Source organism: Crocodylus porosus, unplaced genomic scaffold (genome assembly GCF_001723895.1).
Source record: "Crocodylus porosus isolate Cpor-Errol unplaced genomic scaffold, CroPor_comp1, whole genome shotgun sequence".
NCBI classification, from domain to species: domain Eukaryota; kingdom Metazoa; phylum Chordata; order Crocodylia; family Crocodylidae; genus Crocodylus; species Crocodylus porosus.
The window spans coordinates 2560393-2582861 of record NW_017728948.1 but is presented as its reverse complement, the minus strand read 5'-3'; the positions used below and the strand labels follow the sequence as shown (position 1 = coordinate 2582861).

Genomic DNA, 22469 nt, shown 5'->3' with positions numbered 1-22469 from the left:
CCGGCCCTCGGAGGTCCTTGGACTTTGTCTAAGGGGTCTATGGAAGATGACTACAATCGGTCCAAAGGATGCGAATACCCACACTCACAATTCAGAAGGTTCCATTTGTATTTTTTTAGGGGCCTGAAAATGAAGGAAGGTTGAACACCCCTATCCTAGACCTCAAATGCTGGAGGCTGCAAGTGGAGAGGACCAGTGGGAAAAAACCCTGGTCAGACCCCTTCCTGCATCCGCTCTGTGCCCCTGTGTGAGACAGGAGACTGGGCAAGGTGGGCCCAGGACATGGCACTTCTTATCTTCTTCTACGCTGGGTGGAGATCTCAAGACGCCAGCACTGAAGAGCACAGCAGAGGCAGGCCTTGGTGCAATGGTCTCTGGAGGAAATGCCAGGCTGCGGGCACCATCTCAGAGGAGGAAAGAGTCCAGTAAAGGAAAAGTTGGAGCTCATCTGATGCCTCTGAAGCTTCAAGAATGTCACTGGCAGGAAACAGGGAGTCAATGGGTCAATTTGCACCTTGTGTCTTCAAGGTCGCAGCTCCACCAGCTTCAACGGGATTGCTCTCGACTGACGTCTTTTTATGAAAGAGCAGATTCATAGTCCTGGAGGTCTCCGAGATTAACCCTCTGGCAGAGCAAGGTGGTCACTCCAGCAAAGCACCCAAAGCTAGTGCCCAGGCCGTGAAGGAAAACCCTTCCAAAACCAAGCCCATCGTTTCTTGATGTGGTTTTACAATGGAAGAAAGAGACCCTAGGAAACCAAATGTAAATGAGTGAAGAATGCCCTGGAAACAAGTGAAAGGGAAAGCATATCCACATCTTCCTGATTTTGCTCTTCAGCTACTTCAAGTAGGGAGTTAATGATACCTCTTACCTAAGGAAACACTACAAAATCCCTGCTAGGAGAGGTTGGGTGTTTCCGAGAGAATGTCGTTAGTCTCCGTGTCTGATGGAAAAGAAGAAGGTGAGGAAAGAGAAACAATTTGAAAGCATCAAGTTTTTCATCTCTTTTAACAAAAGTCCCATGGCCCAAAGCAAATGGAGGGACATTTTACCAAGGAGAGAAGCTATATGCTGAGAAGGAGAAAAAAAAAATCTAAGTATTATGTTAAATTTAGGATGAAATGCCAAGACAACCCATAGCTTTGATGGGACAATGAAGCCAACCAACCATCTTTGGGAAATTAGTGAAGATGGTGCTGATTTTGCTGAAAATTTTACGGCGGACCTAAAAAGCAAAATTCTGTTTTCTCTGATGTTACAGAATATTCCCCGGTGTCAGCCAGGCCCTCGTTCGGTTGCTTTTACAGACAGCGTTGCCTTTTTTTCCTTTTTGATCTGCGCTGCTTAACTTGAAAAGGAAGTTTGACTTTGACGTGCTGGGATGAGATCATTTTTTGATGGATAAAAGTTTTGCCGTACCTACCGCAGCTGCTCTTAAAAACACGACAACGACTATTGTTGGAGTGCCGCTTTACTCGGGGAAGCTGCCGGCTCGGCTGTAGCAAACAGCTGATCGAAACGGTTGCGTTACTCTTTCAGTTTATGAATCACTTTGAATACCCGAGCTCTCTCCTGCACCCACGCGTCGACAAAGAACGTGTTTTTTAAAAGCTCTGCTACAATTAAAACAGATGGATATAATTCTGCCGTACATTTTTCATGGCCATTATCCATTATTTATGGAAAAAGCCAGTTAAAAGTAGCAGTAGTGATGACTCTGTATGGTGATATACATTCCTGTGGATTTTATGGCTGGTCTGGGGGTAACATTGAGGGCTTGTCTACACTGCAGGGGCAGCGAGTCTGACATTCGCATGAACAAAAATGCAAAACCCAAGACAGGTTTTCCATCACATCTGCTGCGTGAATGTGGGTCTGAACTGTTCATTACAGGAACACATCACCAGTGCAAGCTCACTAGTTTTGTCCCTATTTAAATAGCTGGTTTAATAACTGAGTGGGTATGAAAGCCCCTGCTTGCAGTTCTCATATTCTGCAGCTCCCTCGTGACTTATAATAGATGGGGCAAATCAAGCTATGAGCCCGCAAACACTTACCTGTGTGAGGAGTGCCCAGATACTCACCCACAGAAAGTTAAACCAAGTGTTTGCAGGGCCTCCTCAATATTCATTAGTTAATTAATATTGATGACCACTGATTAATATTAATAGTTGGCACTATTAATATTGATAGCAATTTTGCTTTGTATCCAGGGTTCAAGCCTGGCTCTAGACCTGCACTGAAGGGTGCCAACCCTGCCAGCCCGCATCAGCCCAGCTGTCAATGGGCACCTGGTTGTACAGGCCAGGGTGGTAAAGGCTGCTGCACGTGATGCTCACTACATCGTCCCCTCGTGTACCCCTGACTGCAGAGATTGGCTTGACTAGGCTAGCCTGGGCTGACCCACAGGTCAGCCCTTTCGTACTGCTATGACGAAGAAGGAAAGCACCTTTTCTGTCTTGCTGCAGAGAGTAAGACACAGACCCATGGCTTGAAGTTGCAGCAAAGTCCATTCAGATTGGGTATCGGGGAAAACATCACCATTTGAACAGTGAGGCAGTGGGCTGGACACGTAGGGAAGGTGTGGACTCTCCATCGCTGGAGGTGTTCAAGAAGATGATGGATGGGGGTGACGTAGGCACAGCGATGCCTCTGCTCTGCTATAGCTATTTCCCATGCTTCTGGGCTTTGCTGGTTGCTGCATGGGGCTGGGAGGGAATTTCCCCTCCCCTATCCCTCCTCCCTGCAGCTACATGTGTCAGCATTTGTTTTAGTGGCAGTGGGTGTTAGCTGCAGCCAAGGCTGGGCATTTTGACCAGGCTGTGCCAATGCTACTGCTGGGACTTAAATCCAGAGCTTCCCGGCTAGCGTGTCTTGCCCCTTGCTCAGGATCAGACCAATTGCCATATTTGGGGTCAGGGAGAAATTTTACCCCATGGTCAGATGGGTAAGGAGTGTGGGGGTTTTGCCTTCCTCAGGAGCAGAGGCCGTGGGCTCCTTTCCTTGGATCACTTGAGTGTATTTTCGCAACCTTTGTTGTTCCTGTATTTTAACAACCTTGTTGAAACACATTCAATCTCTTGAATGTATTTTAACCTGGCAGGATGTTGCCCATTTGGTCGCCCTGCTTTCCCCGTGGCAGGTTTGGGCGTTATGACTTGTGGTTGTGTTGGGCTGACTGTGTAGGTTTCCTAGTGGGTTAGATAATGGACTTATATAGGCTGGTTTGGATAGGGCTGATTCTGCCTCAGGCAGGGGGTTGGACTAGATGTGACCTCTGCTTCTATACGATTCTGCGATTTGAAGAAGTAATGCCAGGCTAATGGAAGACACCAATTCCCAGTTTTTCCTCTGAATAAGGGCCAAGGGGTACGGATCTGTTGGTCCGCACTCTGCGGACTTGACAACCTCACTGGAAACCTTAGATGCCTGTTGACTGCTGGGAATCTCTAGGCTTTGCCCTCCCGACTGCGTTGCAAGGACGGGATCCTGCAGTGCCTCGCCTGGACTCTGAATTTGCACCAAGTTCTGCATGCAGCCAGCAGCCTTTGAGGCAACTCCTTGTGATCCCGATCTCAGGTGCTCAGCCAGCCCTGAAGGACACAGGCCTCCCCTAACAAATACCGGGGCTGTTCGGCATCCTGGCAGGAATCAGTGGGCACCCCAAAGGGAAAGAGGACACCTGGCAACTTTATCAGCACATCATCACTCCCAGTCCCACCCCCCCAGCAATCACAGCAATCACACAGCGCATAAATCCCTACCCTGGGGGAGGGCAGCACTCGTGATGCATTAAGTGTCTCCAGAGCAGGCAGTTTCATAATAAAAAGCAGACAGGCTGAGCTGAAAGGCTATTCCTTCACTTCTTAGTGTGCAAGACCCCCGCGTTGCTGCAGAAGGGCTCTCGGGGTACGCTCTTGTCATGCTAGCTTGCCCTGCAGCATGCTGGTCAATCACTGTTAATGGTGATTAATGGTATAGGGTCTCAGGTTCCAGTCTCACTGGGTGTGATGTGATCCCTGACACCAGCAGGGAACTGGACGTGAGACGTTCCCGTCCTGAGTCGCTGTGTGCTTTGGGAGTGAGTGCAGAGAGTGAAGTCAAACCTTGTTGTGGTCGAGGTGTGAGGTTTCTCAGCTTCCTTCCTAGGTAACCAGCCCCAGTGACCCTGCGTGCTCTTGAATGACTATTAATGCCGTACTGGGATCTGTCACGAGTATGGGGTAGCTGTGCTGGGGAATCGGGTGGATATTTCACTTTAAGGCACTCAAAACCTTTCTACATTCAATGCACCCCTCTTTGGACTCGAGGCCCCCCTCGGACAATGCCAGCTCCTGGTTCTCACTTGTTTTTTGACTGCAGAAAAATACCAGAGCAATTCTGTTGCAACGGACAAAGAGCGATCACAACAGGTTTGTCACATTATGGATTCCAATTTGAAACATCTGGGTGCGTCCCAGATGTGCATGGACATTTGCTCCCTCAGGGGCAAGTAGCGGCGGTGCACCTTGCTCTGCCACTTCTTGTCCCTGGGGAACACCGATGCCACGTGCACTTTGGCGTGCAGCAAGTTGCCCTGGGTTGGGCAGGGGGGGCTGGGGCCAGCACTGACTTACCTGGGGTCCCGGGAGCCTCCTGGGACTGCATCCACAGCTATTCTGGAGCCTGGCTGGCAGCAGAGCAGGCTCCGGGTGGCCTGGCTCCGCTTTTCAGCAGCGTACGCTGGCCGAGCGTGCGTTGCTTCGGGTTTTTTTTCTCCCCCACATTTTTTGTTGATGCCTGGGTATCCAGGAGTCAAAAAAACCCACGGAAAAAACCCGTGGTGCAGCGCATGCTCAGGCAGCATGGAGAACATGGAGAACACCGGACTGTGCGGTATGGAGCGCCACATACTGCATGGCCATGCTCGTCTGGATGCGCCCACTGGGTTTATTTGGGCATCCTGTTTACACAGCTCCAGTGCATACATTGTGTGGGCTGCTGGAGCACCCCTGACAGGAGCTCAAAGCACCCTAGGGTGCTGCAACACCCCGGTTGAGAATCACTGCTCTAAGAGTGATTCTCAACGGTCACCGTCAGCCCGTCCACCTAGGGCACATTAGAAGAAGTCATCCAGCCCAGCATGCCGGGGGGTCCTTAAGGAGAGCGCCAGAGCGAGCAGCTCTAGCGTGCTCTCCTGGAGGTGGCTGAGATGCAGCAAGACCAAGGGGAGCTGGGTTGGCGAGGCGGGTGTATATGGGTTCTGCATTGTCGCTTCAGAGGCAAGACTTGCTCAGCTGGAGCAGAAGTGTGGGATTAGGGCTGTTTGCTGATTTAAAGCCCTCTTTCTCTGAGCCTTTGTTCCTGCCGCTAACTCAGGCAGCTGGTCACTATATCATCGCTCACCAGTTCCCAGAAGGAAGCCACCCAGCGGGCACATCTACACATGTGCATTTACTGTGGAGTAACTGAAATCACTGCGCGGTATGGGTGTGCGTCTACATGTGCATGCCTGTACTCCTCAGTAGATACGGTGGCTTATACCAACGTCAGTGTAAATTTGATACCTGCATCATGCAGGTATCAATTTTACGCCCAATTAGTTACTGCGCAGTAACACACGTGTAGATGCCTTACTGCGTAGTAGGGCTGTGCGAAACAGCACCGTTTTCTTTCAACTTCCATTTTGCCCTGTCAAAGGGACAGTGTTTCATTTTGCTGTTTCGAAGCACAGTTTCATTTCATTTTGTCAAACCTGTTTCATTGTTTCAACACTGTTTCAATGCATTGCAATGTTTTGCCCATAGGCTATAATGGGGAATCATGAAAATGTCTATAACGTTGTCATTTTTTGCCTGATTCGATGATCATATATATTTCGGATCATAGGATCAGTAGTCCCTTCTGAGGGCATGAAGCCTGCCAAGTTTCAGGGAGAGAGGTGTAGGAGTTTCTGGAAAACTCCACCTCAAACTGTTCAAAGCAAAACTTGTCTCCCTTGCCGGCAGTGGCAGCCTGCTGTCATCCCGCGTGCAGATCTGGGGGCCTGGGAGGGCTGTGGGGCTGTGCCGGACCTTTCCCGGGGGTGGGGGCCCTGGATCTGTGCGCAGGATAAAAGCAGGCTGCCACTGCCAGCTGGGACTGACACTGAGCGCAGCCCATGCTGAGCTCTGGGAAGAACCCAGTGCTGGCCCCAGCCAGCAGCAGCAATCTGCTGTCATCCTGCATGCAGATCTGGGGCCCTGTGCCCCCCGGGGGGCTGCAGGTCTGTGCCAGGCTCCTCCCAGGGGGTACGGGTCCCTGGATCTGCTCAAGGGATGACCACAGGCTGTCACTGCTGGCTGGGGCCAGCGCCAGCACTGGGTTCTTCCCGCCTGGCAGACTTGGGTCCTGGCACTGGCCCCAGCCAGCATGCTGTCATCCCACGTGCAGATCTGGGGGCCTGTGCCCCCCCCGGAAGGAGTCTGGCCCTCCTGGTGGGTGAGGACCCCCAGATCGTCACGTGGGGTTTCATCAGGCTGCTGCCAGCTGGGGAAAAAGCCCAGAGCTGCCACTGTCCCCAGTTGGCAGCGGCAGCCTGCTCTCATCCCACATCATCCAGGGGCCCGCACCCACTGGGAAGAGCTGGGGAAGCAATCGGGGAGCTGGGGAATTAAACCGGGAGCTAGATATCAATGTCAGAGCAGTCCTTCCCTGCTCTTCCTCCTCCCTCTCCTTAGTTTCTGTTTAGCTGCAAGCAAACCCGGCTTCGAAACTCGAAACATTTCGAAAGTTTCAGAACATTTTGAGCGCTCTCATTTCATTTTGAAGCTGTTTCAAAGCCTTTCATTTCATTTTGATTTCACTGTTTCAAGCTTGAAATGCGTCAAAACAGCTTTGAAATGAAACACCCGGCAAAATTTCACACAGCCCTACTGCGCAGTGACACTGTGTGTGTGGACTGACTTGGGACCAACTTAGTCAGTCCACACACAGCGTTAATGCGCTTTAACACCTATATGTGTAGATGCCGGCCTATTCCTGCTCACTGTGCAGTAATTTACTCTGCAGTAAATTTAAACCGGTGTAAATGCACATGTAGACGTGCCCAGTCAGTCCTGCAGGGAGATAGCAGGGAATGTGTGGGGTAGGATACCTCCCTTCCCATCCAGGTAAAGGAATTAGGACCCTCCATCCCCAAACCAGTCCAGGCAAGCGGCTGAGAGCCGAGGTGGCTGCTCTCCGAAAGAACAGATGGGGAACAAAATGCAGTCAAGCCTATAACTACAACAGGCTTTCTTCACACCCGTCAGCCAAAGTGTGTCTGCACCGTCAGAGCTGGGGCTATTTAATCACATTCCCTTCATCAGATTTATGCCCAATGCATTAAGTCATGCGTGGGACAACGGCATGAATGAAGAAAACCCAGGCGCGGGGCATGGAAGACCCCCGTTCTGAGGAAACACACCTGCCTCTTTGCAGCGCACCTCTATTTATATCAGAAACGCGCCCATGGTTTGCTGGCAGTCTCTTTTTCATGGCCATTTAAGCACTTTGTGCTTCTGGGCACCGGGAATCAGCGAGTGTCCCTGCTCACCCCCCTCTCCGTGGGCTTTGAGGAGCATGCGCTTGCCTGCATTGCTCTCCATACGCTTGGGATTCTTGCAGCTTGGCATTAAGGCAATGATTATAATTAAATCAGCCATTTGCCTGCGAGGGTTAGGAAGGAATTTTTTACTCGAATGCACAAGTGACTGGATGTGTTATTATTATTTTTTTTCATTCAGCCTTCCTCAGAGATTGGTTGGAGCTGACAGCAGGACCCAGGACGGTGAGGACCGGTGGTCTGAGGTAGGGTGAGGACTTTGCAGGCACTCACTGCTCTCTGGATTTGGGGTTGGGAAGGGATTTCTCCCAGGGGACCTGTGGTGGTTGTCACCTGTGTGGCATGGTTCATTTGCTGAGAGCCTCTGGGTCTCTCTCACTTCATCCATTATAGGGCTTTGGTACCACGTTCGGCTTTGTTCTCTACCCAAGACAAACTAGAGGATAGTTTACGTCTAAACTAGTTACTGTTATAAGTAACTTTATGCTACCTATAACAAACTAGAGGTTTTGGACATAATATGTAAAACATAATGGCCTGTGCTATCCCGGAGGTCAGATTATATGGACTAATGGTGCCATGCTGGCCTTGAACTTTCAGGGAATTGCTGTTATGAACATGTGGCCATATGGGACCTTCCCTCTGAGACCCTGAATGTGCTGTGTCCTCATTGCCCCAGGAGATACAGCCGTTCATCGTTATTCCCATTTTGCAGACAAGTCAACTGAGGCACAAAGAGAAGCAGTGTGGGGCAGAGCTGGAGACAAAAACCCACGGAGCAGTGGGCCAGGCTGAAGGGACACGTGTGTAATTACTGTAGGCAGCACAGGCTGCGTTCACCCAGGAGCAGTCTCAGCAGGGATCCTCTTTTCATTCAGGATCGTGTCTGTCCTCTATGGCAGGCAAAATGACAGGATCCATGTTGCCTGACTCACAGCCCTAGGTGTCATCCTCTAGGACAGTCTTCCCCTGCCTAGTAAGCACCACAACTTCTCCATTCATGGCTACCCCAGCTCCTGAAACACCCTCCGCACAACTCAAGTCTGGTCCTAAGTCGGGGTGGGCGAAGTCTGGCTCGCCGGCAGGTGGGGCAGGCAGGAGGTCTCCTCCTAGATGAGTCCCGGTGTCCCCTTTAGTGTCGTCACGCTATCCTCTCCACTCTCGCGTCTCACTAGTTAGGGCACGGGCACGAAACACCCATGGGCTAAGATGGGACATGCCTTAATGCCTGCCCCCCCATATCAAGCTCTCATCATGGAGCCACAGGCACCTTCTTGGCAGCGCCAACGCAGAGGTGAGCCATGCCTCAAGGTGTGAGGGCTGGAAGTGGAGCAGGCAAAGATCAAGCTGAATGCATTTGTCCTTCCCACCCAACCCACAGCCAGCCCTGGACCACGCTCTCGCACACGTACCTGCAGTGATGGACGCCAGCCGAACGTAGTCAAAGCCTCGCACGAACGGCTCGTATGGCGAGCTCTCCAACCCATTCATGCCTACAATGGGAGGGAGAGAAGTTTAGCTAGCGGTGGGGAAGATCACCCTCACCCCCAAGGCGCATCCTGGGCTTCACACGTCCCAGCAGAGCCATCATCTGCTTTTCCATGATGCATCCAAGATGCCTCATCATGGCATGTTCATAGATAGAGGCCGTTTTCCCTAGAGAAATACTGGGTCTCTATAATGCCAATTGGCAGCTCTACTCTACCAAATCCCGGTTTGCGGCCCCAAAGAGGAAGCTGGGTATTAAACCCCGAAAAATACTCTACAATTTAGGGCAGGCGAGATCTTCACGCCATTACGGAAATTAACGGGAGACGAAAGGACCAGCCAGTCCTCTCCGCTGGACCTGTCAGTAATGAAGTCTGATCTAATAGGAGCTCTTGCCTGTGAACAGAGCCCGCGTCCTTTGGACACAGGAACCGTTGTTTCTCTACCAAGATGTGTGTTTTTCCACCCAAACACGCTCCTCTCTAGACAGCCCTTCCTTGGCCTATGCTGCTTATGTCCACCTCACCGGGGCGCGTGAATAGACCTTCATATTTATTAATGTTGCATCTTCTCCCATTGCAGGCTGCCTTTTTTTTTTTTTGTAGCTGAGCATTGAGCTAATGACATACAGCCCCGCAGAAGCCTCCCTGTATGGATTTCAAGGATGCTGGAAAGCTCATTTTATTCAATCGGCGTTCCTCTTTCCTCCATGCCAAGGACTATAATGCTCCATCCCGGTTCCTGATACCACAGGATATTATTGAGGCAAACAGCTCCGTAAGTTTTCTGTGCAAAAAACCCCCAAGTGCCAGGGGAGCAGACATTTATATGGTTAAGGACAGCAGTCACGGCAGCACTTGCTGGGAAAAAGGGTGATCCAGCTTGATGCTTTGGGGCATGTGCCGATTGCCAGCTGTGGTCAGGAAGGAATTGCTCCCACGATACGCTCCCCTTTTGCACGTATCGCAGGTGCATTGCCACGCAGCGCTCACACCCTCGTCTGAAATACCTGGTGTTGCCGCTGATTGTAGGGGGGCCGTAATAAGTCGCAGCATAGCATTTTTACATTCAGATGATGCAGCACCGTCTCAGGTTGTGGTTCGAATCATGTCCCTCCCAGGTGTTCGGGTGTCTAAACAGAGACTTGCTCAATAGGAGCGGAGTAAATACTGTGCTTTGTAAAGTCCCTGGGGGTACGCGTCCACGATTGATTTGTATAAAGGCTTCGAGGAAGCTTTTAGGGCCTCCTGGGTGCTTGTGAATGAGAGATGAGCCTGCGGTAGTCCCTTTCAGGCTGGCTCCTTGCTCAGTCAATTAGCATTAGCGAGCACGGTTAACTATAGAAGTGTCACAAAAGGAAATGAGAGCAGGGAAAGCAAAGGCTTGGGAGGATGCAAATGATGGGAGAGCAAAGTGGCGGCTCGGAGGAACAAGGCCACACTTGCAAGCCTCTTTCTAGACCTGGCTCCTCTGTGTCTCTCGGCCTTGACCTGCAGCCTCCTGCTGTTCCTGGCCCTGGACAGCTCTGCAAATGCTCCCCAACCCTCCTCTGCACCCCTCTATACAGCTCTGCCAATGCCCTGCAGCCCCCTGCTATGCCAGTCCTGCAGCGCCTGAGTTTTGCACAGCATCTGATACCCGATCCGCGGTCCTGTAGATGTTCCCGCTCTGGTCCCCAGCACAGCCCTGCTGATGCACACCAATCCCCAGACGCCTGGGTCTGTATCTCTCTTTCCAGCATTTCTCCAATCTGGCTGTATTTTGGGTTCCTGTGTTGCTGCTACTGTTCTTCTGCTCCACAAAAGACCAACATGACAATGTCAGGGTCAAACTGGCTCCCTTCCTCTGGCACTTCAGTCCTCGGCATCCAAGACTGGAGATACTTTGCAGCTTCATGTCTTCAGGAAGCCAGAAAAGGACCAGCTAGACTGCTACCAGCTCCCCTGCATCCAACTGGTGGATGGGACATGGGGTGCATTTGTTAGCACAGCTAAGATGCAAAGCTTGCCTTCAAGTCACTTGTACTCCCCCCTGTCTTGGTCTTGGAAGTCCAAAGTGACCTGCAGGACTCAAAGTTGTGACCCACGGAGATTATGGGGGGCTGAGGAATGGGATCTGGGTTGCAAATTTCTTTGTTAAGACCTACTTTGGGGATTTCATTGTAAGTAAACTCAACCGATGATCCTGTGTAGTGCTGAGGTCCCTTATTTCCCTAAATGACTTCATGTTAGTACTCAGAACCGCGCATCATCACATCCTAGGAGGTGACCTCATGGTCCAGGGGAATCTCCCTCGTACTTCTTACAGCTGGTTGGTCTGGACGGCACCCTCCCCATCCACTTTGCTGTGCTCAGTCCCTGAGATCTTGCCCCCTTACCCCGCCCCACGTTAGGATTTTATTCACCTTTCTTCATCCTACAGCTGGAGGCTTCCATTTTATTCCCAGGTTAATGTTAATGGTGCATAAAATACTTGCAGCTCTGACAGGGGAGAGTTATCGCCACCCAGGCCCCCTTTATGCCGACTCTTAAAACTATGAAATCATAATTTATTTAATAATAGCATAGTGTAGGAATGAAATCTGGTCTGAGACAGCGTGAACCCAAATCTTCCCTAAGCCCATGGACACAGCCCAGCAGGAAGCAACAGCAGCGTGGCTTATCGCCCATCGCATCCTCTTATTGTTTTCAAGGCAGCCTTTGAAAATACAAAGCATTTAAAGAATTGGTTGAACTCATTTTCATTTCAAAAACAAAACTGCCTTTCCCCAGCTCAGGGTCTCAAGAGCAAGTACAAAGGTGATCATCACCACCGGTGAGGTCAAAGACCAGGCCTACAGATTAACAGCAGCATGACAAGGAGGGTTGCAAAGAGGATGGAGCTGGGCTGGTCTCAGTGGGGGCAGACGACAGGACAAGGAGCAATGGGCTCAAGCTGCAGCAAGGGAAGTTGAGGTCGGATATTAGGAAAAACTTTCTCACTAGGAGGGTAATAAAACACTGGAACAGGCTCCCCAGAGAGGTGGTGGCATCTCCATCCTTGGAGGTGTTTAAGACTCGGCTAGACAAAGCCGTGGCTGGGGTGATGTAGTTGGGGCTGGTCCTGCTTGGAGCAGGGGTTTGCACTAGATGTGACCTCCTGATGTCCCTTCCAGCCTCATTTTCTGTGAATCTATAACCTGACTGGGGACCAGGTCCCAATGATCCCTGCTCCCCACCTCCAAACTGGAATAAGCCAGTGAAGATAAACTTAGAGATCTGCAAGACCTCAGTCCCTTGGAAGCGGCTGCTGGAGATGATCGTGGAAAACCTTCGTTGGCATATGGCAAGGCTAGGAGCATGCAAGCAGGGCTTACCAACCTGGTGTAGGCATGCCAAAGAAGCCTGCCCAAACTGAGTGGGCCCATGGGCTAGCATGCCAGCTTCTGTCCCCAACACCACATGAGGAAGTGATGTGGTTGTCATCACATCTGCTTATGGTTCCCCATCCAAAAAAGCAGGCTTGGCTTGATCTGTGCGCGGCCTTTTTGGCACAACGGCACTTGAGGTGTGGTGAGAAACCTTCGCTGCAGCCCTGAGGCTGCAATGCTCACTTATGTCCAGCCATGAATGGGGACAGCAAAGCACAGAATGAAATAAAGGGATTTGCTAAAGGTTACAGGGAGGAACGGTGGCACAGTCAAGAAAAGAGCAGCTTATGAAGACTCAAGCGGGAAGGAGATTTATGATGGCAGAGCAATGTTTAATATAGCAGGCAGAGGCACGATGAGCTCCTGCCTTGAAAAGCCAAAGCTGGAGAAATGCAGGCTGGTGAAAAATTGCATTTTTTGGTCATTACCCATTGGAAAGGCTTACCGAGGGATACTGCAGATGCTCTGTCATTGGGGGGCTTGGTTCAAGATTGCAGGTGTTTTTCTAAAAAAAATAAAATATTGCTTCTGCTCTCCCAAACCTTACCTGCCTGATACAGGAATTAACGGGAGATGGTCTCTGCCTTGCCTTTTGCAGGCAGTCGGGATAGAGGATCAAAATGGTTGCTTCTGGACTCCCTGCTCTCTGCTTTATTCACTGGATAACTCCTCTACTTTGGCTCTTTTTCTCCCCCTTCTTTCCCTTCCTCCCCTCCATTGCCAGAAGCACAAACACAGCTTTGCTGTGCTACTGTATAAGGTGCAGTCTGCCGTCCCTGCTCCGCTACTGATTCTCGCTGTAGCCCTTGGCAAGTCCCTTAATAACATTTCCGCCTTCTGTCCCTCAGCTGGAGGGAGGGTGGGGATGAAGATGAGATTATTTGTCAGCCTGATCCCAAGTGTCTTCTACAGTGAGCTCCTAGCTGAGCCATTACAATGTCGACTATACGCTACTTGGAGCAGGGACCATCTATACCAAAGGCTGGGGCTGGGTTCTCTACTACGACTGCTATCATAATACTAATAGAGGGGCGTGCAGGATTGGATCAAAGCTATTGGGGATGCAGTAGTCGAGGTGATCTACCTAAAGAACAGCTTTGAGGTCCTGCCCCAGGTTCACCCTGTCCAAAAAAGCAGGTACCCAGGCCTGCTTGCAGCCATTATGATTCACCTTCACTAAAACCCTCCTGGAGTTAATTAGTAATGAGACTGAGTGGCTCCGGGATGGGTGACGGGCTTCCAAACCCTTTGCAACTGGGCCATTGCTTTAAATCCTTGCCAGTCAGAGAAGCCCGTTGGGAGGACAGGGTTGATGGTCTCCATCCAGGTGTTGGCAGGCTCCTGTGTCCACCCAGAATTAAAACCTGGCCAGCGTTGACTGGAAACCATGTGGACTTCTCAGAAGAGAGGCCAATGTTTGGGCAGCTGGGCTTTTCATGCAAGGTGGGGGAAGCCTGTTTTGTTGCTAGAGAGCCGGGGAGCTGGTGGATCCCACCATCACCAAGATCCTTACTGAAAACAAAAGGGGGAACTCCTTCCCCTTGAGCCGCGGGGCTGACTGACCTTCCATCAGGGTGTGGTGGATGCTCCAGTAGACACTCAGGCAGTGCTTCTCCTTCTTCATGCCCCGCTTGCACTTGCAGCCGTACAGCTGGCTGGACAGGAGGGCCGTCACCGTGCTCCGGCACTGGCTCTTGGCATCCGGACCCAGTTTGTTGGCGCCGTTGCCCGCGATGCATTGTCGGAGGGTCCGAAACTTGGAGCTGCAGCTGGGGTCGTTGGTGCAGGACTCCCCAGCTTGCAGGCAATCCCTGCTGGAGCTGGCAGCTTCCATCATGCCTTCTGCAAGAGAAGCAGACAGCGTGTCATGGCAGTGTATTCCCACCCCCTGAGAGCAAGGCGATGCAGCCGCGTCTCCTCCTTTCCAGACACTAAAGGGAACCGGCCTTTCCCTAAACATCTGAAAGAGCTAGTGTTATCGAACCTAGAGAAGAGAAGACTGAGGTGATGTGATAACAGCTTTCAGATACCTACAGGGTGATTGTAGAGAGGGTGGAGATGGGCCTTTCTTTGGGGTCAGGACTAGGAGCAACGGCCTCGGCTGCAGCAGGGGAAATTTAGGCTGCAGATTAGAATCATAGAGAATCAGAGAAAATGAGGGCTGGAGGGGACCCCAGAAGGTCACATCTAGTCCAGCCCCTGCTCAAGGCAGGACCAGCCCCAACTACATCGTCCCAGCCAAGGCTTTGTCTACCCGGGTCTTCAAAACCTCCAAGGATGGAGACTGCACCATCTCTTTGGGTAGCTTGTTCCAGTGCTTCACCACCCTCATCCTGAGAAAGTTTTTCCTAATATTCAACCTCAACTTTCCTTGCTGTAGCTTGAGCCCATTGCTCCTTTTGTCATCTGCCCCCACTGAGAACAGCCCAGCTCCATCCTTTTTGCAGCCCCCCGGCAGGGAGGTGAACTCGGTTTTCTCTTCTGCAGACTAAATCAGCCCATTTCCCTCCACCTCTCCTCACAAGCCATATGCCCAAGTCCCCAAACCATTTTCACTACTCTCTGCTGGACTCTCTCCAATGTGTCCACATCCTTTCTGCAGTGGGGGGCCCACAGCTGGACACAGGACTCCAGATGTGGCCTCCCCGGTGCTGAATAGAGGGGAGGAACCACTGCCCTCGACCTACTGGCAGCGCTCCTACCTATGCAGCCCATTAGGAGCAACTTTCTGGTTATGGGTCAAGCGTTGGCTGCCTAGAGAAACTGTGCAATTTCCATCCTCGGAAATTTTCAAGAGTAGGTTGGACAGACACGTGACTGGGATGGTGTAGTCAGGACTGATCCTGCCCTGACCAGGGGGCTGCACTAGATGACTTTTGTGAGGTTCCTTCCAACCCAGTTTTCCTATGATCCTAAATATATATGTCCTGTGGATTGGCATTCCCAAACTTCTCTCAAGTCCTTTACAAAGGACCAGCCCAGCCCAGCAGTCCTCGCTCAGACAAATCTCCCATTGGGAAAACTGCCTGAATCCAAACAGCACAATTAGGACGTAACTATACAGCATCCGCACTCACTGACAAGCTCCCTGTGTTCGAGAGCACCAGATCATCCGCTTAGCCCCGGGGCTCTGAACCCGGGTGAGTGTCTTTCAAGGGTGCCACGTAACGCTAGCAAGGTCAGGTATGCAAACATGATTCACAAGGTAAACCCAGAGAAACCACAGTGTTAAAAAACATTCAAACCTCCACAGTCTTTCTGAGTCCTTTGCACCAGAAGAACGGCTCCATTATTTTTCTGGAGTCAAAAAAGAGTGAAAACAAAGAGCTGGCATTTTCTGAGGGGGGCCACGAGTCTATCCAGGTGTGCCTGGAGTCTAAAAAGGTTGAGAGCTGTTGGCTTAATCACACAGGAACCCTACTTAAGCCTTAGGGATGTGAGGTTAAAAATAGGGGTAGGAGACAGACCGCTAATAGGGCTTCTGATTATGGCCCACATCTATAAGCTGTGCCCTACCTTCTCCCTCCTAGCAGCTTAACCCACCTGCCTCTTGCTTCTTGCTGGGACACCAGCCTAGGATGGTTCAGACAAGGATAGTTTTTGATGACGGTACTCGTACCTGGCTGGGGCAGCTGGAACTGGTGGGATGGGGCAGAATCATGGAAAAAATAAGGCTGGAAGGGCCTTCAGGAGGTCATCGAGTCCAACTTCCTGCTCAAGACGGGATCATCCCTGTCTACACCAGCTCTAGATGTCTGTCTGTTTTATCCACACTCACAGCTTTCCAAAGATGAAGATACCACAACCCCCATGATCTCTTTTAGGGCTAAGCCACCCTCCGAGAGGTGGTTCTTTGCAATGGCCACCACTCACTGCAAGTTAAGCCTGTTCCTGTTTCTCCCATGCCTTGGGCATAAAGAGAGCCATTGATGGCCAGTCTTCTTACAACAGCCCTTCTTGAGTTGGAAGACTGTTATCCAATCCCTCCCGCCATCACCTCTTCTCCAGCTCTTCCAACCTTGCCTTGTGAATCAGGTTTTCTAGACACCTCCCCCCCACCCCAAAGCACAATTTGTGTTGCTTTCTGCTGGACTCTGGATCAGGTCCTCAACCAGCCTGATCAAGCACACGTGGCTTTGTAATGTGTCAGAAGAGCTTGCAAATGTGTTGCTGGAGGTGTCATGGGACTATTAATTGTCATCATCCCCCCACTACCAAAATCCTGCATCTGTTGAGAGTTGTGCAGGCTAGATGACTCGATCTGACCTGTGGGCTGGTATTCGAGCACCACTGGATTAGACCATAGTTGACTTATGGGGACACATGCACCCTCCTAAGACTCTCAGTGCCCCCCTGAGATTATCTGGCCTGGAAAAGGGTGCTCCATCTCACCTCCTTCCCTCTCCCCTCCTAGGACCAAGGCAACCTGCCCGCATCGATTGTCACGGGCAGAACTGAGGACGGAGAAGCCAGGCATCCTTCTCCAATTTGTGGCTTTGAAGTCAATGGCACTTTATAGCAGCTCATCACCTGGCTATAGAGTAAATGACCTTGTGACCACAGACCATAAGATGATCCAAACAGGCTCAGCACCCTGCCAGTAAACTAAGTGCAAACAGACTGTATTATTCTTCCGTATACCAGGGGAATAGCAGTACAGTCCCCTGATGGCTGTGGATTGGGCAACAGACTATAACAGATGAAGAAACAAAGAGCTTTTGACAGGTGTGCTGTCTCCTATACATTAGCTGGGCTGGCAGATGGGAATATGATGGTGCGCCAACGGAGAAGAATGGGTAGTGGCCTCTTGATGTCCAACGGGATGGGATGGTGTGCTTCCACCCTCTCCCAAACATGTCAGAGGCATCCGCATTAAGGCAAGAACAGGGTTTAATTATATGTGATGCAGCAGCAACTTGGCCTGTTTTAGGCAGGGTTTGTGCCATGCAATCCGTTTCCTGACAAATCCTGCTGAGGCCTCGCTAGAGACGTCCCAGGAGATTCGGAAAGGTGTGTCTGTTGGGGCCAAGCTCACGGGCCAGCGTTGGACGCAGGAACCCAACATTTTCCTTCCCCTGCCCCTGCGGTGATAATAGGCTGAAGGAGGCAGCTGCTGCTACTTCCGCGCTGGCTGGAGCAGCAGACAGCAGCTGGGGACTGGATGTTCACGGTGAACTTTTCTCCAATGTAAAAAAGGGCTGTTCTGATGGGCAAAAACCCTATCAACTTCTAAGTCATCTCACCAAATCTGCTGCTTTGGCCCCTTAAAAGAAAAAAACAAACCAAAAAAAAATACCCCCAAAACCTCGCATGCATACCAGCCTCTGGCTTCTTTGCTATTCGTTCCCTCCAGGGAGAGCACACATACACCAACTGCAGATGCTTCCTCAGCCTGAGGAAGGGTATTTATACCCAAAAGCTTCAAAGAAGAATTTTTCCAACTATTTGAGTTGGTCGAATAAAAGATATCAAATTTACCCAACAAAGTTTGTCTGCTAAAAACCTGATGCATGTAACAGGGGCAGGGGGAATCCCTCCTGGCCCCATGCAGCAAGTAGCAAAGCCTGGTAAATAAATACCCATGGAAGAAAATAGGCCTAGATCTTCCTTGGCCAACGGCTCTTCTATCTCTTCTTGGGGTCTCTATAACTTCCCTAGGCATCTATTTTACTGCCTCACCGCTCTAACAGCGCAGACACTTTTCCTGATATCAAATCTAAACCGACCTTGTTGCAACTTCAAGCCATGGGTCTGTATCTAATTCTCTGCAGCAACAGAGAAAAGGTGTTTTCTGTCTTCTTTATGGCAGCCCCTCAAGTATTTGAAGACTGCTGTCATGTCCCTTCTGCAAGATGAACGGGACCAGCTCCTTCAACCTCTCCCCGTATGACTTCCCTTCCAAGCCCTCTATCATTTTTGTTGCTTGCCTCTGGACCCACGCATGCAGCATCACGGGCAGCTGGCGGGCAGGTTCAAGAGCTGGCCTAGCTCAGATCTGAGCAGGTCGTTCCAGTCCACAGCCAGAAATACATTGGTGAATATTGTTTTACAGCCTTAGATTTTGTTAAACTACTGGATAAAACTTTTGTCTCCAATTTCAGTTCATAGATCTTGATTTATTCAAGAGCCTGGGCTGGATCAGACCAGCCCCCAAAAATATGCATAGAAAAGGTCTTTTTTTTCCATGCGTGAAATACTCCCTTTAGGCCATCTTAACTTTAAGACCTATTGAGCTGGTTTTCCGCCAACGCAACCTGCTTCTTGAATCTCAGTGAGCTGTGTAAAACAGGCCACGGCGGGTGTTCCTGTATTCAGCGGCTGCTGAGTTACCCATGCAAACACATGTCTGCGAACACATGGATACAGGACCAAAGAACAGCACAGCAGATTTTGGATAGATTTTCTTAGAAGCATCACCCCAACCAGCTATTACAAAATGTGCAAAATTTCCACCCGGAAGGACTTAATTTGTCAGCGCCAGGTGAGCAACTGGAAAAGTGGCTTAGGGTGGACGTTGCAACCCAAGATGTACTCTTGCCAATCCCCCCCACGCCCCGCGGCTGGATTGAAAAGCAGACAACCTGTCCAAACGTGGAGGCATCCCATGACCCTCTAATGTAAAGGAAATCCAAACCCAGTGAAAAAATTGCCTACAAAATAGAAAATCAGCATGTTCTGGCTTAGTGGAACAGAGATATTTCCAGCAATATCACCCCTTCCCCCGTATTCAAGGCTTTATGACGGAGGTGCTTGGAGCAACTTTAACTGGAGCGTTACAAATGACCCGGTCCATCATGACGTCGCTTAAAAAGCCAAGCGTTCGAGGGATTTTATTGTTCACCGTGTCTTTGCTCCTGAGACATCATTGCATTGCCCTGCTCCCTGGCGTGGCCCCGAGAGAGTCGTTTTATGTGACATTAAGAACGCGTCTCTCGGGGAGGGAGGAAAAAACTGTACCATGCAGAAGAAATGGGGCTTCCTGCTGTGCTTGGGAGCTGGAGGGATGAGATGTAAATCAGACCTTTCCTGCCACGGATGAGTCGGTTTATGGGCTTTCTCCATTTGCCACTTCAGTTGGGAGCTCTCTCAACACCACACAACTTTCGCGTTGCAGGTGTGACCGCCTAGAAGCAAATTCAGGTTGCTAACAGTTGGGAGCTGGGCTTGCTTTCTTTTTAGCCACTGCTTTTGCTAGAGAAGAACTTCTAGCTCCTTTATAGCTTTTTTTTTTTTTTAATTAAAAAAAAATGTAAAGGCCTTTTTGTCTGATGGATGATCCCCTTTGCTCTGCTGCCGGTTTCACATGGTTTTCGGAGGGCAGACGGGGCCAGAAATTTATTTTCACATCCTGTGTTCTGGCTGTATACCACGGCTCTTGCTGATCTCGCTTAGCTCAGTGTAACAGATGTACAACTGCACCCGTGCGAAGGAAATCAGGATCTTCCCTCTGCATTACTATTAATATTTAGTAGGTTCATCATGCCTTTCACCCGGGAGGCCTCAAAGTGTTTCACTAAAAAAACCATGCCTGGCTTCAACACAAGGCAAAGCATTTCATTCAGCCCCTACATGCAGCTGTGGCTGGGGTGAAACACTGAAGTGGGGGGTACAGGGCATTTCCCAGACTTCTGGACGTTGCTGGTCGCTGCATAGAGCTGGGAAGGAATTATTTTTCCATCTTGTCCCTATGTGTGTCAGGGGGTTTTTCACCTTCGTCAGAAGTGTTGGGTGTTGGCTGCAACCAAGGCAGGGGATGGTGACTGGGCTGTATCAGTGCTCTTGCTGGGACTTAAACCCAGAGGTTCCCAACTCAAGGGTCTTGCCCTTCCTCTCAATGTCAGGCCAATGCCACATTTGGGGTCAGGAGGAATTTCAATTTATCGTCAGAGTGGTATAGACTTCGGGTTGGGTTTTTTTTCCATCTGTAGCCATGGGGTGGGGGCATGGCCTTCTTCTTTGGATCCCCTGAGCATATTTTAATAATGTTTGCAGCAGCGGGACACTGGTCACCACGATCCCCTTCCTTTACTTGCGGCAGGTTTGGGTGCTATGTCTTGTGTTGTGCCAGGGTTGACTGTGTAGTTTTGCTAAGAGGTTAGAAAATAGATTTGTATAGGTTTGCACAGAGCTGATCCTGCCTCAGGCAGGGGTTGGACTAGATGTGACCTCTGGAGCTCCCTTCCAGCCCTACGTCTCTGTGCTTTTATGGGCAGTTGTTTGCAAGGTGATGCAGCATTGCCAACTCTGATGATTGCTGGCGTTGTTCTTAAAGTCTAGGCTTTGGGAATGTGAAAAACTTATATGTACACACACACATATATATATATTTATGGCACACATATATATATTTATGGCAGACAAGGTTCATTGGGTATTTATATTTATGGCAGACAAGGTTCATTGGGTATTTATATATATAAGATACATACTTTATTTATATATATATATATATATATATATATAAAAAAGAGCTATGTTTTTCACATTCCCGAAGTGTAGACTTTAAGAGCAACGCCAACAATCATGAGAGTTGGCAACACTGGTGATGGTAAAGCGGCTCCAGCTGAAGCCCCAGGTGAAGTTTTCCAACCTGGGATATGAGTTGGGCACAGAGAAACTTCCATTTCCCAATTCTGGTACAGCATCCCACTGGCGTATCTTTGGATTTTAAATGTTTTAGCGTGCATAAAGCCACTGTCCACAGAAAACGTTGGTTGAGGTTCATCTTGTCCATTTGAGTGGCATCTATTTGACTTCATACATTTGGAAGGTCAGGGTCCAACACCTTCCGTGTGCCTCTGACTCAGGCTTGGTCCCAAGGATAGCCAGAGGAAAGGCTGTTTTCCTGAGACATTATTCACTCCTTAGAAAAAGTTACTGCCTTGGAGCTCTACAGCTCATTGGGAATCACCACCACCGTCCTACACCAAGTGGCAGGAGCTGTTTATTATCCTGACCATTGACTGGAAAGGCTTTTACTTCATTTTTTCTGCATTGTTGAGAGATGCCAGAGTGCACAAGTGACTGCAGCCATCCAGTGCTCAGACACCCACTCTAGCCAACATCCACCAGTCTGACCTGTGTGGGACCAGCAGCACCTGAAAGCCTCTAGCTTCATCCCATCCTACCCATCTCTAGCTCCTTCTGGGCTCTTTGTAATAGGAGGCAGCTGGTCCCTAAATAGCAAGGGCTCACCCTATTAACAGGATTCATGGAAAGGCCAACAGATGGACCTGGTGTTCAGACATGAGTGCGTGGTGTGAAATTACTGTATTTTCTCACATACCACTCACCCAGGAATAAGACACACCTTATTTTTTAAATAAAGGGGGAAAAAGATTTTTCCTTGAAAATATGAATCAGGATGGTATTCTCACAAGCTGCAGTAAGGGGGAGGAAAAAAAAACCTGTGGTTGCTTTAAGTCCTAGTTGTGGTGCTCTCCCAGGTTGAGAAGGGGGACCAGGCAGTTCTAACATAAAGGAGGTAAAGACAGCCCAATTGCAGCATCTCAGGGGCCCATTAAATTAGCTGGCAAGTGGCATTACCTAATCATACTGGCAATGCCAAGCGTTATGCCTTCTAAGCTGACTTTCTGCCAGACTCGATGATCCTTTAAGGTCCCTTCCAGCCCTAATGTCTATGAAATCTATAAATGACACTAGGGAGCCCCCCCTGCAGCCCCCGGCTGCCCACTGTTTTTACCATCAGAGTCCCAGAGCCTTGTTACATGTTAATTTTAGGTGGTTCCTGGTTTCTTAATCCCTAGATTGCCCACACATTGACTCCTGGAACTAGTTTTAAGCACACTTTAGGCAGCTCAAAGTTACGCCACTCCAGGGCAGGTTCATCTCTGATCTGTGTTACGTGGCTTGTGTTCCATTAACATGTGGCCACCCCTCACAGATGAGCTGCCCGCAACTTGCCATCCTCCAGCATCCCAGGATTCAGTGTCCCCTTCCACCACCTTCCTGTAATGGGTGGGCAAACCTGCCACCCTGTCACGGGGC

At 50.1% G+C, this 22469-nt stretch overlaps 1 protein-coding gene across 1 annotated transcript in view; it reads right to left on the bottom strand.

Annotated features, from left to right (window-relative positions):
- Positions 1–14317, bottom strand: part of GFRA4 (GDNF family receptor alpha 4) — a 40623-nt gene extending 26306 nt beyond the window's left edge. Inside the window, exons 1-2 of the mRNA XM_019553202.1 lie at positions 14023–14317; positions 8977–9055 (exon numbers count right to left, since the gene is read on the bottom strand). Of these exons, the coding sequence (XP_019408747.1) occupies positions 8977–9055; positions 14023–14298 (355 nt within the window). The 5' untranslated portion in view covers positions 14299–14317. The remainder of the gene's footprint in view (positions 1–8976; positions 9056–14022) is intronic.
- Between the last annotated feature and the right edge of the window lie 8152 nt (positions 14318–22469).